Below are 18,148 nucleotides of genomic sequence, written 5' to 3' on the forward strand. Positions count from 1 at the left end.
GTATATATATTTCTTAAATGATAAGAATTTTCCCTGGGGCTTTTCTCTCACAGAGAGGGAACAGTAGAGAACACAAAAGACTTTTTAAATTTTCCCTTTCTTATTTAAAAAAAAAAAATTCATAGTTGCACAAGAATGAAAGTTTTTCAGGTTGTTGGTAAATGTCTAAGCAGGCTGTCCCTTGACAGCTGAGAACATTTTAATGAAAGATTTTGCTTAAAGAACCTGAAAGGCCTCAAGGCTTTCAAAATAGAATGGGGGAAAACTAGTGAATCCAATGAATCAACTCCAAACTTATTTACCCCAGAAAAAATAAAACAAGAAGGCAAAGTTTGCTGTATGCCTTCAAGGGAAATGTGTTGTCTGGAGCTCAGCGCTCAGCCAGGTTGACATGAGGCTCGGTGGTGGTCCCCCTCTCAGCTGATCTTTGGCCCTGCAGCTCCCACACGGTGCAGCCCTGCAAACTCCAGAGGTCCTGTTGAACTGACCTGTCCTGAGGTGCCTAGATGGTGTTTCAGAGTTGGCCTCCCATGGTGAGCTCTTGAACAGTATGTTTTCTCTGTGAGCAACTAATGAGGGCAACATGCAGACCTGGTCTGACTGAGGTGGGGCTGCTGACCCAAGAGCCCTGGCCGACTTAACAGAGAGAGCCTATCATGCATGCGTAAATTTTAGCCACAGCTAAATTCAAGGGTTTCTGGAGAATCCATAAATAACTGAAATAGTTTTCTTTGTACCTCTAATTGGCCATTCAAGGACAGAATGCCCACAGTGACCTTTTTGGTAGTTGCCAGCTAATCAATTTACCCCAAAAATCTGCCAACAATATGCACTGTTCCCAGACTCTGCAGTTTTTCTTTCCTCCTTATTTCATAAATTCTGTTTTGCCTTTGTTCCTTGATTTGGTCTACCAGCTGATTTCCTCACATGTGAGGAAGAACTTTCTAAGCAAAATAATCAGATAGCCTGCAAAATAACTTTGTAAATGTTTTGAGTTATTCTTTGACATCTGAAATGATGTGGGAGGCAGAGAAGGGAGGGGCTAGGATAACTGACACCAAACTGTAGGGCAGGACAGTCCTTCACTGGAGCCACTTGAACCCTCCTGCTCAGCCCCCTGCTCCAGTGTTACTCAAGATACTGGTTCCAGGTTAGCTGCAGAACTCTGAGGCTTGGAGATTACCTGGGACAGTTTATTCCAGATTGGACCACTCTTTGAGTATAGGAGGGTATCCTTTCTCTTGGCATGAGAGAAATTGTCATGTACTTTATTAGCTGTAGGCTTAAAAATGAATTATGTATATGAATGTCCATTCTGGGTAGATAACAAAGGCCACCATCAAACTGTCCTTTCCTTCATATGACACAGACACCCACCTACCCACCCTTTTATTCAATAAAATCTGCTGACTGCTCCTGGTGTGCAGGTACCATCTCAGGCATTGGAGGGAGGTGAGAATGAGCCAGGTGGGGTCCTGTCCTTGGAGAACTCTCATGCACTGAGAACACACGAGATGGGAGGCACCAAGCAAGAGAGTCTGCATGGGACCACAGAGCTATAGCTCTTTAGAGCAGAAGGCATCTCGAGGATCATCTAATTCATCCTCCTCATTCCTCAGAGGAGGAAACTGAGGCCAAGAGAGGAGATTTTTCATCCAGGTTCACACAGTAAGTGATAGTTATTGAACCCCTACCACTAAGGTCTGGGCTAGGCAGTAGAGATTCCAGAAGGGACTAGGAAAGACACAACCTTGATCCCTTGGGGATCCAGCTGTGGACAGTGGGGTCCCAATCCTCTTTACACTTTAGAATCACCCAAAGAACTTTTTAAAACAATCCCAGTGCCAGTCCCCTGTCCCCCAGAGACTCCGATTTAATTAGTCTAGGGTGGGGCCCAGGCATGAGTACTTTTAAAAAGCCCCCTGGGTGATTCTAATCTGCAGCCAAGTTTAGAACCACTGGTCTAGGGGGAGAGACAGACAAAAATCAAGTAAAGACAAATAAGTATATAATTGAGATCTTTGATTTGTAAGGAATGAACAGGATACTGACAGAGGAAACAGTAGGATGGGGGTGTTAGTTTCCTGGGACTGCCATAACAAAATACCACACGTTGGGTGGCTTACAAGAACAGAAATTTATTGTTTCACATTCTGTAGGCTAGCGGTCCAAAATCAGGGTGTCAGAAGAGTTGATTCCTTCTGAGGATTCTGAGTGAGAATCTGTTCCATCACTCTCATCTAGCTTCTGGTGATGGCCAACAAGCCTTGACATTCCTTGGCTTGTTGAAACATCACTCACCATCTCTGTCTCAGTCTTCACATGGCTGTCTGCCCTCTGAGTGTCTTTCTTTGACTCTCCTCAAAGGACACCGCTCAGATTGGATTAGAACCCACCCTACTCTACTAGCCCTCATGCTTATTTAATTGCTGTTGCTGTCATAGCAACCCCATATGACAGAGTAGAACTGCCCTGTAGGGTTTTCTTGGCTGTAACCTTCATGGAAGCAGATCACCAAGTCTTTCTCCTGTAGAGTGGCTGGGTGAGTTTGAACTGCCAATCTTTTGAACTGTTAGAGCTGAGGGTTTAACTGTTATACCACCAGGGCTCCTTACTGATAAAAACAAAACAAAACAACAACAACAAAAAACTCACTGCCATGGAGTCAATTCTGACTCATAGCAACCCCCATTGGGTTTCTACGGCTGACTGCTAACCAGAAGGCTGGCGGTTCAAACCCACCAGCCACTCCTCAGAAGGAAGGTTGGGCAATCTACTTCCATAGTGATAACACCTCGGAAACCCAAGGAGGGGTCGCTATGAGTCGTGTCCGACTCAGTGGCACATAACAACAACAACACAACAAATCTTTATGGAAACAGACTGCCCCATCTCTCTTCCATGGAGTGGCTAGTGGGTTCAAACCACTGACCTTTTGGTTAGCAGCCACATATCTTAACCACTACGCCACCAGAGCTCCTTCCTTAGCTGATAGCATCTTCCAAAGCCCTGTTTCCAAACAATGTCATATTCACAGTTACTAGGAGTTAAGACTTCACCATATCTTCTGGAAACACAATTCAATCCAAAGCAGAGATACTTGGTGGCGTAGCAGATAAGGCATTTGGCTGCTAACCAGAAGGTCGGCTGTTCAAATCCACCAGTCACTCTGGAGGGAAGATGGGGGAATCTACTTCTGTAAAGATTTGCAGCCTCAGAAACCCAATGGGGGTCTGTATGAGTTGGAATTGACTCGATGGCAGGGGGGGTTTTTTTTTTTTTTTTTTTTTTTTTTTGCTGAGTCTGAAGGAAGTGAGCTGTGACTCCAGCGGTCAGCAGGGAGAAGGCAGAACATAAGGAGGTCCTGACGCTCAGCAGCAAGGGACCTCCTAGGACTTGGCTGCCCCATGCTGCAGAACCAGGAGCCCTACACTGGAAACCCTCTAGGCAGAGGCTTTCAACCTGTAACCCCAAGACATCCTCCACCCACCCCAAACAACCCCCCAGCACACACACTGCCTATGAGTGCCCCTCAGCCCAGCCAGCTTAATAACTGCTCGCATTTTAGGGTACTGTAGTTAGTAAAGGACATTTCCACTTATCTGTATTGTTGAATCCTAATTCTAATCCCACGAGGTAGGCAGTGCCAAGGTCAATATTCCCTTGATGTTGTTGTTAGGTCCTGGTGCTGTTGAGTCGATTTCAACTCATAGACACCCCTGTGACAGAGTAGACCTGCCCCGTAGGGTTTTCTTGGCTGTAACCTTCACGGAAGCAGATCTCCAAGTCTTTCTCCCTCAGAGCTGCTGGTGGGTTCAAACCACCAACTTGTCGGTTAACAACCAAATGCATAACCAATAAGGAGCCACCAGGGCTCCTTATTGCCATGACAGAGATGTGGAAACAGGCTCAAAGAAGCAGTGTGACCCGCCTACCTATCACATAGCTGGTAACTTCAGTCTAGCTCGGCAGCTTCAATCCAGGGCCCTCTCCACTATTCTGTGTTGCCCCCATACTCCCCACACCAGGAAATGGAAACAAAAGCAGCACACTTTAGAGGCTGGAGGTGACACCACCCTGGTTAAGCTGGGCAGAGCTGTGATGTGCCCAACACAAAACCACCCGCTGCTGCAACTCGAATCACACACAATCCCATTCCCCATCAAGGAATCAAAGGGATCCATTACTCATTGCTTCAGTCCTCTGCCCAGAGTGAACCCAGTTACTATAGCAACCTGATGCAATTCTTTATTACAGGGTGGATGGTTTTAATTTTGTATTTGAAGAGTTTGGCCAGGCAGGCACGTTGCCATGGCTTGGCCTGTCAGGCACAATTAGGAGCAGAGGGAACCCCTTGAGCAGCTATTAGGTCTTTCTAATTGACAATGGAAACCTGTGTCTGGAAAAACCTAGGCTTAGCTGCACTGGGAAGGAGGGAAGGGAGGCTCCAGACTCATGCTGCATGGGTACTCTCTCCTGTTCAGAGATTGTTATTACTGTTGTTGGGTACCATTGAGTCACATAGCAACCCCCAGTATAGAGTTGCCCCATAGGGTTTTCTAGGCTGTAATTTTTATGAGAGCAGATTGCCAGGCCTTTCTTCCGTGGAGCTGCTGCGTGTGTTCAAATACCAGCCTTTCGGTTAGTAGCCAAGCACTTAACCATTGCGCCACCAGGGCTTCTTGTTCAGAGATTCCAAACCAAACCAAATTCACTTGGGTTTCCAAGATGGTAAATCTTTTTTTTTTTTTTTTAATTAGGATTTGGGTGAAGATTTACAGAGTAAATTCACTTTTCATACAGCAGTTCACATATACTTTGTCTCATGTCATTGACCAAAATTTACAATGCAGCAGCTCCCCTCCCACTTCCTCCCCATAGTTACCTCCTCCCAGTGTCCATCCCTTCATACTCTTCTGCACCCTGAGCTATCTCCCTGTGCATAAGCAGCCCTTCCTTCTCCCATAATTGTTCTCTCCAGGGCGTGTATCTACTTGAGGTAAATGTTTAACTCACATGCCTGTACTTTGTTTGGCTGGAAACCACAGTTGTGGGTTCAATTCCAGACCTGAAGGGCAGCTAGGGGCCATAGTCTCAGTGGTTACACCAGGCTCCATTGGACCAGCAAACCTGGTCCCCACCTTCTTTTTTTTTTTCTCCAAATGATTTTGAGTTTTGTAACACATTGTTCTCCCTCTTTATGCAGGATCTCCTACATCCCTTCCAAGTGGATGGCAGTGGTAGCTGGGCACCATCTAGTTCTTCTGGTCTCATAGTTGTATAGGTTGCAGATCAGATGGTGTACCAGTCGCTAGGACTGATTGTTTCCCAAGATGGTAAATCTTTATGGAAAGTAAAATCTTTACGAAAGTGGATTGCCCCATATTCCTTCCACAGAACGGCTGGTGGGTTTGAACCACCAATCTCCTGGTTAGTAACCAAATGCCTTAGGCACTGCACCACCAGAGCTCCTTTGTTCAGAGGTTACACCTTCTTAATTAGAGCAGCCTAGGGCTAGTTGCTTCCATCCTTCCCTCTAGTTTTTCGTCAAGACCCTCATCATGAGGGCTGTGCTCAGAGCTGTTTTGTTTAACCCTGAATCTCCAGCCCCCTGGCAGACAGAGGACCTTCAACAAATGCTTGTTGAATGAATGAATGATATTTTGTCATTATGAAGTCCTTTTGCAGCAACATTCTCTGTGGCCCTTGGAACAATCAGTGTGTGGGCTAGAGTCCTGAGCAGGTTGGGCACATGAGAGCTGGGATAGGGCGGACAGCCAGAGCTGTTGGAGGGCCCAGGCCTTCACTCCAGCACAGACAAGGTGATGATGTGGCCATAAGCGCCCCCTTACCTTCTTGGAAGCGAGGCACAAACCTGCCCAGGTAGATCCACATGCCAAACACAGGCCCCAGACCTCAGGCCCTCTAAGGATGACAGCCTGAGGAATGCCCAGCTGGGTGGGATTTTAGAGGCCTCTCATTTCACAGAGGTGGAGACTGAGGCCATGGAGGGGAAGAATGTGAGGTCTCCTCACAGTCATTAAACATGGTGGGACTCCATCGTGACACTTCCCCATATGGGAATCCCAGCTCATAGCAGAGGCTGAGCACACAGCAGGTGCTCAGTAAATGTCTGTTTGAGCTGCCTGGTCCATTCTGGTGGTGTGAATCTTAGCTTCATGGAAGGTTAGGGCTAGAAGGGATCTTAGACATCCTTGATCTCAACCCTCTCATTTTACAGAAAGGCTGAGAGCCTTATCATTAGTAATGCTGAAAGTAGTAACAACTATGACTTACATAGCTCCAGTGGCACAGTGGTTTAGGCCCTCGGCTGCTGACCAAAAGGTTCAAACCCACCAGCTGGTCCACAGAAGAAAGATATGACAGTCTGCTTCTGTAAAGATTCCAGCCCTGGAACCCCTATGGGGCAGCTCTATTCTGTCCTATAAGGTTGCTATGTTGTTGTTGTTGTTATGTGCCGTCAAGTCAGCCCCGACTCATAGCGACCCCTCCTTGGGTTTCCAAGGCAGTATCACTACGGAAGTAGGATTGCCCAACCTTCCTTCCGAGGAGTGGCTGGTGGGTTTGAACCGCCAGCCTTCTGGTTAGCAGTCAAGTGCTTTAGCCACTATGCTACCAGAGCTCCTATGAGTCAGAACTAATTCAATGGCACTGGGAATATTTACTGAGCATTTACTGTGTGCCAGCCAGGATTCTGTGTACTTTTCATATACTAATCCCTTAACAGGAGCTCTGGTAGTATAGTGCCTAAGGCACTTGACTGCTAACCAGAAGGCTGGAGGTTCAGACCCACCAGCCACTCCTCAGAAGGAAGATGGGATAATCTACTTTCGTAGTGATACTGCCCCGGAAACCCAAGGAGGGGTCGCTATGAGTCGGGTCCAACTCGATGGCACATAACAACAACAACAATCCCTTAAAGCCTCATGGCAACCTCTGTATAGCAGATATTATCATTGTTTCCAGGTAAGGAAACTGAGGAACAGAGAGGTTAAGTAACTAGCCCAAGATCACACAGCTAGTAAGTGTCAGGATCAGAATTCAAATCCAGGCACTCAGGCTTCAAAGTTACCACTATTAACAACACCCAGCTGCACTGTCTGAGGACAAAGCTCTGCCAGAAATATTTGCTCGTCTGTACTCTGAGTGGAAAAGTACCTCTGGTGGCACAGTGGTTAAGGCTGGTGGTTTGAACCAACCCACCAGTTGCTCCGTGGGAAAAAGGTGAGGCAGTTTGCTTTCATAAAGATTTATAGCCTTGGAAAACCTCTAGAGAAGTCCTACTCTGTCCTATAGGGTCACTATGCGTTGGAATCAACTCGATGGCTGTAAGTTTGGTTTAGTTTTCTCTGAATGGAGGCAGGAGTCTGTGCCCACCCTTGGGAGCTCACTAATATAGGAGTCAACTTTTTCACCTTTACATCCCCCTCCAGTGCTGTGCTCAGGGCCTGGCCTGTGGCAGGTGCTCAGGAGACACATTTTTAATACAAACATACTATTCTCCCTCTCATCATCATGGAACAGTCAATTTGGGGGCCTGACATCTTTGAGCTGAAAAGGACCTTGGCAAATAGTTTACAGAGGAGGAAACTGAGGCCCAGAGAGTGAAAGTGCCTTAGTCAGGGCCTCACAGCTGAACCTGAGCCTAGGTCTCTTGATCGCTGTCCAGGGCTCTCACAAGATGTCATTAGGGCTCTAAAGAGGGCCTTGAGGTGGATCAGGCTGACTAGAGCCCAGCAGCCTGCTCCATCTTTCCTGCGCCATCCTCCCTGCCCAGCCCATCCTCCTTCACCCCTCCGGTGCATTTCTGTCCTGGCCACACTAACAGGCTCTCTGCTTCCGCCAGCTCTTCGTGATTGACAATGGCGCGGATGACTGGCGGATAGCCATGACCTATGAGCGCATCCTCTACATCAGCCTGGAGATGCTGGTGTGTGCCATCCACCCTATTCCCGGCGAGTATAAGTTCTTCTGGAATGCACGCCTGGCCTTCTCCTATGCGCCTTCACGGACAGAGGCGGATGTGGACATCATTCTGTCCATCCCCATGTTCCTGCGCCTGTATCTGATCGCCCGCGTCATGTTGCTGCACAGCAAGCTCTTCACCGATGCCTCGTCCCGCAGCATTGGGGCCCTCAACAAGATCAATTTCAACACCCGCTTTGTCATGAAGACCCTCATGACCATCTGCCCTGGCACCGTGCTGCTCGTGTTCAGCATCTCGCTGTGGATCATTGCTGCCTGGACTGTCCGGGTCTGTGAAAGGTACTCCTCAGGTCCTAGTCTCCACTCAACCAGGGCTTCTGAGCACAGAACCTGTGCTGGGACGGGGAAGGGAGGAGGAGCAGGGGTGATGTTCTGATGGAGGAGGCAGGCATGTACCCAAACCCCTCAGAGGAGAAAATGGGGCAAGGGGAGGGCTGAGTTAGGGCTGAATAAAAGCTGAGACATTGAAACATTGGAACCAAGGTAAGCTGGGAACAATGCACAAATAACTTTACTGATTTTCTGTTCCTTCTTTGTAAACTAATATATCAAAGACATCTGGTTACATAGGTAAGCCTTATCCAAAGTATAACACTTTGTAATTTCCATACTATCTCTCCCTCTTGGAGAAAAACGATGCTCGTTAACACTTTAAAGGCTCTGAGAAGTCCTGCAGTAATGAAACTGGTTTAATTGTGTTTAGTCTAGATTTCCTCAAAAGTATTTGTTCACAAACCTTTTTGATCATACAACACCTATTGATGCCTCACTCCTCAAATTGTGGCCCATAGCTCGACAGCATCAGCCTCTCTTGGTAACTTGTTAGAATGTCAAATCTCCATCCTTACCCCAGGCTACTGAATCACAATCTATATCTTAACATGTTCTCCCAGTGATGCAGATGCACCTTAAAGTTTGAGAAGTGCTGTATTGATGGACACTTTAGGAAACTTTGTTTCAGGAGGGCCCAACCTGATGATGGCTGGGCAGTGATTCTGAGAAATGGTTAGTGGGAGAGTGGTCAAAAGTGACCCAGGACTCCAGCACATCTGTCAGCCCATTGGCTGCTTCAGGGCCTCAGAACTGCCAGCATCCAGACCCAAGGGTAGAACTGTTGCTGTCTCTTCCTACCACCATCCTCAAGCTGCCCTTTGTGACTTTTCTCCCTTTCCAGCTGGCCCTATGTATTCATTTTAATCTGATTTTATATGTGGAGTTTTAACACCTAGGTTAGAAAACTAAGTTCTGTCCCTAAGTAGCTGTTAAGACCTTGGACAAGTCACTTAACCTCTCTGGGCCTCAATTTCCTCATTGTAAGATCAAGGTCCCTTGAGATCGAATGAAGATAGGTTCACTGGATTATTTTATTCTGTTGGGGAAGTTATTTTTATTATGTTAGGAGGCAGGATCAAGCACTCCATGTAGTCTACACAGATCCTGGTGGTTACCCTTAATTCATCAACACTTAAAATTTTATTGCCAAATCTTCCATGTGTACCAGTGTCCTGGCAGAGATGAAACAAGCAAAAGAAGTCTGGGGAAAGCTTAGCCTAAAAACATCTCACAGGGGGTGCATTGAACCATATTCCCCACCTATTTTGGGATGTTCTGCTTGCAAACATTTCTTTCAGGTTTTTGGCCAGCAGACACGTGGTCAAACTAAGAGGGCATTCTGCAGCAGCAGGACAAGAGCCTCAAAGGATGGCAGGGTCAGTCTCAGAGCCAGGCAGTGTCCAGAGATGTCCCTCCCATTCAGAGCTCTGGGACACACAGTGCCCCCTATTAGAACCCCACCATTATTCAGCAGCTGCCCTCACATCTGTGAGGGACCACACTGCACAGGTGCCTTTTGACCCTTCTTTGACATTCTTTCTGTCTGTAGAAAGCGTGTGCTTCAGTTCCAACCCAAAATTCTTCGTGGTCCTCATAGCTGAACAGCAAGCATCATGCCAGTCACTTTACCTCTCTGTGACTCAGTTTTCTTATCTATAAAATGGGAGTAATAATACCTACCTACTTTGCAGGATTTACTGTTTGATTCAGACAGGTAATGTATGTGAACTATACACTGCAATGTAGTGATAGTGAAAATTGATAACACTGTCTTAATTTTGATAACTTTTGGAAATATTGGGAGCTCTGGTAGTATAGTGTCTAAGGCATTTGACTGCTAACCAAAAGGCTGGTGGTTCAAACCCACCAGCCACTCCTTAGAAGGAAGATTTGAGGTTGCCTTCTTCTATTTAAAAGAGATCAATTCCTACCGTAGGTGGGAATGACCTGTTGTCTTCCTGTCTAATTGACCAAAGCCAAGTTTTCTAACAATAATGACTAAATTTGCTTAGCCCTTTAAGGTGTTTGAAGTTTTTCACATCTCTTGTCTTATGTGACCCTCAGATCAATCCTTTTTGGCACGGATGACCACCCCATTCTGCAGACAAGTAAGAGGCTGATCATAGAACAAAGTACCTGCAAGTGAATTTCACTGTGGTTTATTGAACCTGTCACAAGTGTGGGGGAGTCTATTTTACCCTGGAAAATGAGTGTGTTTCAAAGTACACAGCTTGCAAAGCACTCTGTGGCATTTCATTTAGTATTGAATGACCTTCCATAGTTTCTAGACGAGGCTAGGTGAACCTGCTCCTTAGCAGATCACCAGGCCTCTCTGTCCTCAGGCATAACTCACTAGTCCCAGCTAAAGACCAAGGCGAAGGCACACAAGGGAAACAACAAAATTCTCCTGAAGTTTCCCACTGTTCTTATGAAGAGGACATTTGACCAAAAAGTTTCTGCTTAGATGTAACATGTGGTATATTAAAGTGTAGTGGATGATGTCATCGCTACTGTTTTCTGGGAGCTTACCCTCTGCTAAAGGAGCCCTGGGGGCACAATGATTAAGCCCTCATCTGGTAACTGAAATGTTGGTGGTTTGAACCCACCCAGTGGCCCTTTGGGAGAAAGACTTGGTCAACTGCTCCCATAAAGATTATAGCCAACAAAACTCTATGGGGCAGTTACACTCTGCCACATGGAGTTGGTATGAGTTGAAATCTGCTCACCAGCAGCTAACAACAGCAGCAGCAGCAGCAATGCTGTGCTAGTTCTGTGTGAGATGCTTAGTACATGTTACCTCAGCTTACTCTCACAGTAGAACGAGGATAGAGGGACCTCAGCTGTCCTCATTTTAGAGTTAAGGAAACTGATGCAAAGCAACTTGCCAGCAGACACAGAGCTCTGTGAGTGTGAGGCAGAATTTGAACTTGATTCTGACTGAACTTCCTGTTTTTCCACCAAATCAGGCTGCATCCTGTACTTTAAAGGAACCTGTGGCCTAGTCTTTCTGGGCTGTTTTCTAATCTGAATGTCTCCAAGCCACTGAGACCAACCCTTGGACCCCAGTGTTGCTGTTTTGCCTGACTCAAGGGCTACTTCCTATTAAACTCAAACATATCCATGTGTAGTGGACACTTGTGTGCCACACAGCAGCCCCTCTGGGACCCAGGCACTCATTCCCTCAGCGATGGTTGCTAGACTATCGCAGCTCAAAGCCTATAGTCTGTTAACTGGCTGGAGCTGCCTCTTGAAGTTTCTGCCCCTGCCTGGGGGCAGCTGCATCAAGGACTTTTCAATGTAGGAGTTTAAAGGTCTAGCTCCCTCCCTTTAGTTGGACTCTGTAGGGCATTCCAGCTCCAGAGATCCCTGAGGGCATCATCTGAGCATGCCCCAATAAACTGCAAAAAACAAACTCAGAGTCTCAAAGACACTTTCCCAGGAATCTGTCCAATGGAACTGTGAAAACAGGTACAAGTTAGTATATATTTTCCTAATCAGTCAAAGCATTTCTCTCACAAAGACCAAGCATTTTCTTTTAGAATCAAGCTAAAATGATCTTGTCCTTCCCAAATGTCAAATAATAAGATTGGCAGGGACAGGAATTATTCACCCAAAGACTAGACAGAAACTGGAACCAAAGGATGCTTTGGTGGGGGAACCCAAACATTTGACAAGGGTGAAGGTAGTAGAAAAGATGGCCTTGATTTTCTCCTAGCTTGATCTGATGCTGATTCTGTCACCTTAGGCATCAGAGAGGGTAAGTGACTTGTTCAGGGTCACACAGCCTGGAACGCACAGGTTCTAGAAAGTTCCTACTTGCAAAGGCACTTGACTGCTAACCAAAAGGCTGGTGGTTCAAACCCACCAGCCACTCCTCGGAAGGAAGATAGGGCAATCTACTTCTGTAGTGATACTGCCTCGGAAGCCCAAGGAGGGGTCGCTATGAGTCAGATCCGACTCGATGGCACATAACAACAACAACAACAACTGTGCAGAGCAGAACTCGTACGTATTCCAGGTGGCTTGTATCAGGCAGGGCTTCTCTCTAGCATACACGCACTCATGAAGTTGCTATGGAAGTTCCTGTTTAGAGAGATGCCTTTTTAAAGACACTTCTATTTTAAGAAGCTCTGGTAGTTCAGTGCCTAAGGTATCTGACTGTTAACCAGAAGGTTTGTGGCTCAAACCCACCAGCCACTCTGCAGAAGGAATACTGGGTGATGTACTTCCGTAAAGATTTACTGTCTTAGAAACCCAGTGAGGGTCGCTATGAGTCAGAATCAACTTGATGGCAGTGGGTTTGAGGGTTTTTTTTTTTTTTTTTCATTATTATCGTATCTTGGATTGGCTTTTGTGTGATAAAGATTTTCATATTTCCTCCTTCAAAGGAGGGAGAGGGAATTAGTAATTACCCCCATCAGCTGTGCTATTGGGAGGGCAAGGCAGGCCTGGTTGCCGGGACAGCAGCAACAACAGGAGGCTTGTTTTCCTTGGCCCTTAGTGAGGCATTACATCATGGGTTCCAAGGCCTGACAGTTGTGGCACTCGGCATTCTCTGGGATTCTCCTGGCTGTGTGCCTGCCTCCCACAGGCCTCCCAGAACCATTTGAGGAACCTCCTCATTAAGCACTGTCAAACACCAAGCAGCCTTATAGGCCAGAGAGACGTCTCAAAGCTCAGTCCTAATGGCAACAGGTTGGGGAGGTTGGCTTTCCTGGCACATCCTTAACAACAGTCTGCCAGCTCACATTTGTATGTCTAGCTCCCTGGTAGGAACAACGAGGCCTCCAATACATTAATAACGTATGATGAATCTTGCTGTCCTGAGCCAGGCTTTGTAAATGGCCCTCCCAGCCTCTTTGATGTACACATTCTGCACACGAGATGTTTCCATATCACAAGCCTTCCTTCTAGTTGGTCAACAGCTTACTCTAGATTTCTGGTGATGGTGAAGTGAATTGTCACCTTTCTTGCATATCGGTATCTCAATGAGAAATTTGATTCTGGAAACTTGGCCCCTGGAGTGGGAGAAAAACAATTAATGGCCCATTCTTCCTGTTACCTAAATAGCCTCTCTTCATCTTGAGGAAAATGGGAAGAAGCTTCCTTCCTCCTCCCTCATTGGCCCCTGTCCCAGACACAAAGGTTTGCACCAACCATAAGTCAGGGAGCTTTGGAGAAAAGAGGTTCCTTGGGGCTTTGGAATCTAGGAAAACAGTCTACAGGATGAAACATATTGCATCCATGGACGTGGAAGCCCCCAGGGCTGAGAAGAGCCTGAGAACAATGTGACTGGGACTTTGGTTTCTCATGAGCCCCTTTGGATTGAGGCACAACCAGCAATGTGGAGCACATGTGCAATGGACACACAGGAAGGATAGGAAACAATGACTAGAGTGTCTATTCGTAGTTATTTTGATCTAAAGGAAAGTATGCTCCACTAATATTTAACATAAAGGTAGACAGTAGTACATGTGTGCCATTTATAATAATTATACATATGTTGTTGTTGTTGTTATGTGCCGTCGAGTCGGCCCCGACTCATAGCGACCCCTCCTTGGGTTTCCGAGGCAGTATCACTACGGAAGTAGGATTGCCCAACCTTCCTTCCGAGGAGTGGCTGGTGGGTTTGAACCGCCAGCCGTCTGGTTAGCAGGCAAGTGTCTTAGCCACTATGCTACCAGAGCTCCTAATTATACATATAGCAGGGGGTATATTCTCAAAACGTTCTTACTGGTAGGAGTCTAGGATATAAAAAGTTTGTCTACCACTGGTTTAGGGTATCGGTGGACTAGTCCCCACCAAAAAAAAACAAACTCATTGCCGACAAGTTGATTCCAACTCACAGTAATCCTAGAAGATAAGAAGGAACTGCCCCATAGGCCATCCAAGGCTGTATTTATATGGAAGCAGACTGCCACATCTTTCTCCTGTGTAGCCGTTGGGTGGGTTGGAGCTTTCAGTTAGTAGCTAAGCACTTAGCCACTGCACCATCAGGGCAATTTAATGGGCTAGTTAGTGAAGAAAAGAACCCTCATCAGCTGAGCACAGCAATATTGGATGAAGCCTACTAAAGCCAGAAACCTTGCCCTCTAGTTGGAGGAATGAGAAGACATTAGTCAGAGGCAGAGCCTAAGACAGGCCTGCTGCCTGGGGCTAGGTCTAGATATTGTTGTTGTTGTTATGTGCCATTGAGTCGGACCAGACTGAGAGCAATCCCTCCTTGGGTTTCCGAGGCAGTATCACTATGGAAGTAGATTGCCCAACCTTCCTTCGGAGGAGTGGCTGGTGGGTTTGAACTGCCAGCCTTCTGGTTAGCAGTCAAGTGCCTTAGGCACTACGCTACCAGAGCTCCCTAGATAGAGCTCTCCTAATTCAAGGATGAATTCCCATGAGAACATGGGAGAGGTAATGGTTAGGGGCCTACATGAAGCCTTTGAAAAAAACTTGTATCATGAAGAGGAAAATAATCCTGAAGGTGCAGAAGAGTATTTAATTATGGGAAACAAGAGGTAACATCAGAAGGTTCTCGGGTATCCCTAAGGGGTGCAGGAGGATGTGTGTGACCTCTGTGATAGGGAAAAACGGCAGATATGAAAATGTGTCCCTATCTGGTTCACATAAGCATAGAGAAAGGAAATTTAAAACCGTTTTAGCAAAAAGAAAATCCGTATTGGGGGCAGAACCGAATTACAAAAAAATGCGAAAAGTGAAGGGCAAACTTAAAAGTTCCCTCAGAATGCAGAAGAAAAGAAAAAAAGAGCTGAAAGTAAAGAGGGTGAATGAGTGTGACAGAACTGGAAGCTATAGAAGTGAGGCTCAATCCCAGAATTACAGTTAATTTGGAGGAATAAACTAGAATAATGCAGACAAAAGCATAATCAAAGACATACACAAAGAAAACTTTTCAAGAATCATGGAGGGGGAAAAGACACAAGTAGGCAGATTGAAAAGATCTCCTGTGTTCCAGTTTCAATTAATAGGAGGTAAAGTCACCCTCTGGCCTTGACACATCCCAATAAATTTGTTTTTCTAGCAATTTTATTGAATTATAAGGTTGGACAATCCTAGAAGCACACATACAACACAAGGAAGACTTTTCTTCAGGAATCTTCAATTCCTGAAGACATTAGGACACTTCTACAGAGTCTGAAGGTTGTGATCAACCATGTTATTGGTGTGCGGAAAGAAGAGAAGAACAAAAGTCATTCTTAGATTTTGTGGGTTTAGTGTAGTGCCTAAAGGCACTTGACTGCTAACCAGAAGGCTGGAGGTTCAAACCCACCAGCCACTCCTCGGAAGGAAGGTGGGGCAATCTACTTCTGTAGTGATATTGCCTCAGAAACCCAAGGAGGGGTTGCTATGAGTTGGGTCTGACTTGATGGCACATAAGAGGAACAACAGAAGAAGGTAAACAGTCTACATGTTTTCTGGGGAGACTTGTATACCAGTTGACCAAAGGATGAATCAAAATTAAGATAATAATGGAAGATGTGAAAGGCGGATGGACAGCATTAGAACCAGTTAAGCCTGAAATCAAGAGCGCACTTAAGTATGGTTTCAAAATGAAATTCTAATGTCAAATATTATTTTTGAAGGAGTAGATGTATGAAATAAAAGCAATCATTCAATAATAATTAGATTGTTATTAGTCAGACTAGAAAGTTGAGAGGAGAAGACTGTTGTTGTTATGTGCCGTCGAGTCGGACCTGACTCATAGCGACCCCTCCTTGGGTTTCTGAGGCGGTATCACTATGGAAGTAGATTGTCCCATCTTCCTTCCGAGGAGTGGCTGGCGGGTTTGAACTGCCAGCCTTCTGGTTAGCAGTCAAGTGCCTTAGGCTCTACGCTACCTGAGCTCCCAGAGAAGACTAGAAGGGATTATCATATTCATCATCTTCTGTAGAGGAAAATCATGTTGTAGTGAAAACACCAAACTTACACTCAGCTAGAAATAAAGCAGAGAGCTTTATTGAAGGATATATATATATAAACATGAGATGAGGAGACGCACAAGTACCCAGGCAAGAGGCTGCAGTGTGTGTTCTGAATTGCAGAGAGAGCAAGCAGCAGTTTATAGCAAATGAAACAAATAAAGGCAAGCACTGGGCAAGGTGGGGCCGGAGGTGTGGGACATGGCAAAAAGTTACAGGGTTTTATTAAACTATCATCTTAAACATTTAACAACAGTAAGTTTACTTGCTACTTCCTGAGACTGTTACATCCGGAGATTTGTTTAGCAAGGCATTCTGTCAGGAATAAATTGAGTTACAGCTGTATGTCTGCCCCTCCCTTTATTTTAAGTTACTGGGCTTATGTTTTTATCTTAGTTACAGATTTACAGAGAGTCAGCAGACATAGAGTGGAAGGTCCCAGTGAGTGAAAATGAAGTTTGATTAATTGACATTTACCTCATCTTGGTTACAGAGTTATAAGACAGCTTTAAGCTCCATCTTGTTGTTGTAAGATCTATCTTGTTGTTGTTGTTATGTACCATTGAGTCAGACCCGACTCATAGCAACCCCTCCTTGGATTTCCCGAGGCGGTATCACTACACAAGTAGATTGCCCAACCTTCCTTCCGAGGAGTGGCTGGTGGGTTTGAACTGCCAGCCTTAGGCACTATGCTACCAGAGCTCCTAAGCTCTATCTTAGCAAAGCTCCATCTTAGCAAAGCTCCATCTTAGCATTATCAATTCTATTTCCTCACCTCGTGTTGACCAAGGTACTTTATCTTAAGGCAAGCTGCACCAACATCCTTTATTATTATTATTACTATTATAAATGCATTTTATTGAAATATAATTTATGTACAGTGAAATACACAAACTAGTGACATGGGTCAATGCATTTTTTTTTCAGTGTTCCCTCCTCTCCCCCCCCCAACCCCTGACAACCAACAAAGAAAGTTTCCCTCCATATATAAACCTTTCCTTGACCCTCCACAACAATGAACTAATACTATATTTGTCCTTCTGTGATGGACTTATGTCACTCAGCATAATGTCTTCCAAGTTCATCCATATTATGTGGTGTTTTGCAGACTCTACATTATTCTTTATTGCTGCATAGCATTCCATTATGTGTATGTACCATAGTTTGGTCATCTACTCTTCTGCTATAAATCTTAGCGATAAGTCCCTTGCCAGATATGTAATTATAAGCAAATATGAATTTGTTGCTGTCATTTTTGTTAATGTGCTTTTTCGTTGTGTCAATTTCTTTGTTCCATATAATTTTCTATGCTGAGCTCATTTTGTTTATGAATTGTGTTATCACTTCCTTCATTGCTATTGTTTTAATATTTGCTGAATATTTATGCTGGTCCTCTTTTTTGATGTGAAGGTATCATTTATCTTTGAGGTTACCCTGTGATTTACAGTTTTCTTCCCAAGTTTAGAACAGCCCATTCTATCTTGTAGTTGTCTTGACTTCCCTACCATCTAGAAGTTCTGTAAATAACACAGTTTTTTTCCTATTTTTGGTTTGTAGTTGTCCTCATTTGTCAATTGATGTCTCTGGTTCCCTGTTTACAACCTTGTAGGCTTCTTTACATTGGATACTTCCATAGCTGGGTTGGTTTCTGGGTTATATCACCATGCGTGTGAATGGTCAGTTGTTCTTGGCTGTCATTGCTTCTCTGTCCAAAGGGCTCCCTTTAGCATCTCTTGTAAGGTTTGTCTGGTTTTAAGAAATTCCCTTAATTTCTGCTTCTCTGGAAATGTTCTAATTTCACCATCATATTTGAGGGGCAATTTTGCTGGGTACATAATTCTTGGTTGGAAAATTTTCTCTTTCAGGGTTTTATA

General features: G+C 45.2%; 1 protein-coding gene across 1 annotated transcript in view; it reads left to right on the plus strand.

Annotated features, from left to right (window-relative positions):
* Positions 1–18,148, plus strand: part of KCNN3 (potassium calcium-activated channel subfamily N member 3) — a 237,096-nt gene that overhangs the window by 113,856 nt on the left and 105,092 nt on the right. The window contains exon 3 of the mRNA XM_007948528.2: positions 7,868–8,286. Within this exon, the coding sequence (XP_007946719.1) occupies positions 7,868–8,286 (419 nt within the window). The remainder of the gene's footprint in view (positions 1–7,867; positions 8,287–18,148) is intronic.

This window comes from Orycteropus afer, unplaced genomic scaffold, assembly GCF_000298275.1.
Source record: "Orycteropus afer afer isolate SDZICR_OR568_19922 unplaced genomic scaffold, OryAfe1.0 scaffold00217, whole genome shotgun sequence".
Classification (NCBI taxonomy): Eukaryota; Metazoa; Chordata; class Mammalia; order Tubulidentata; family Orycteropodidae; genus Orycteropus; species Orycteropus afer.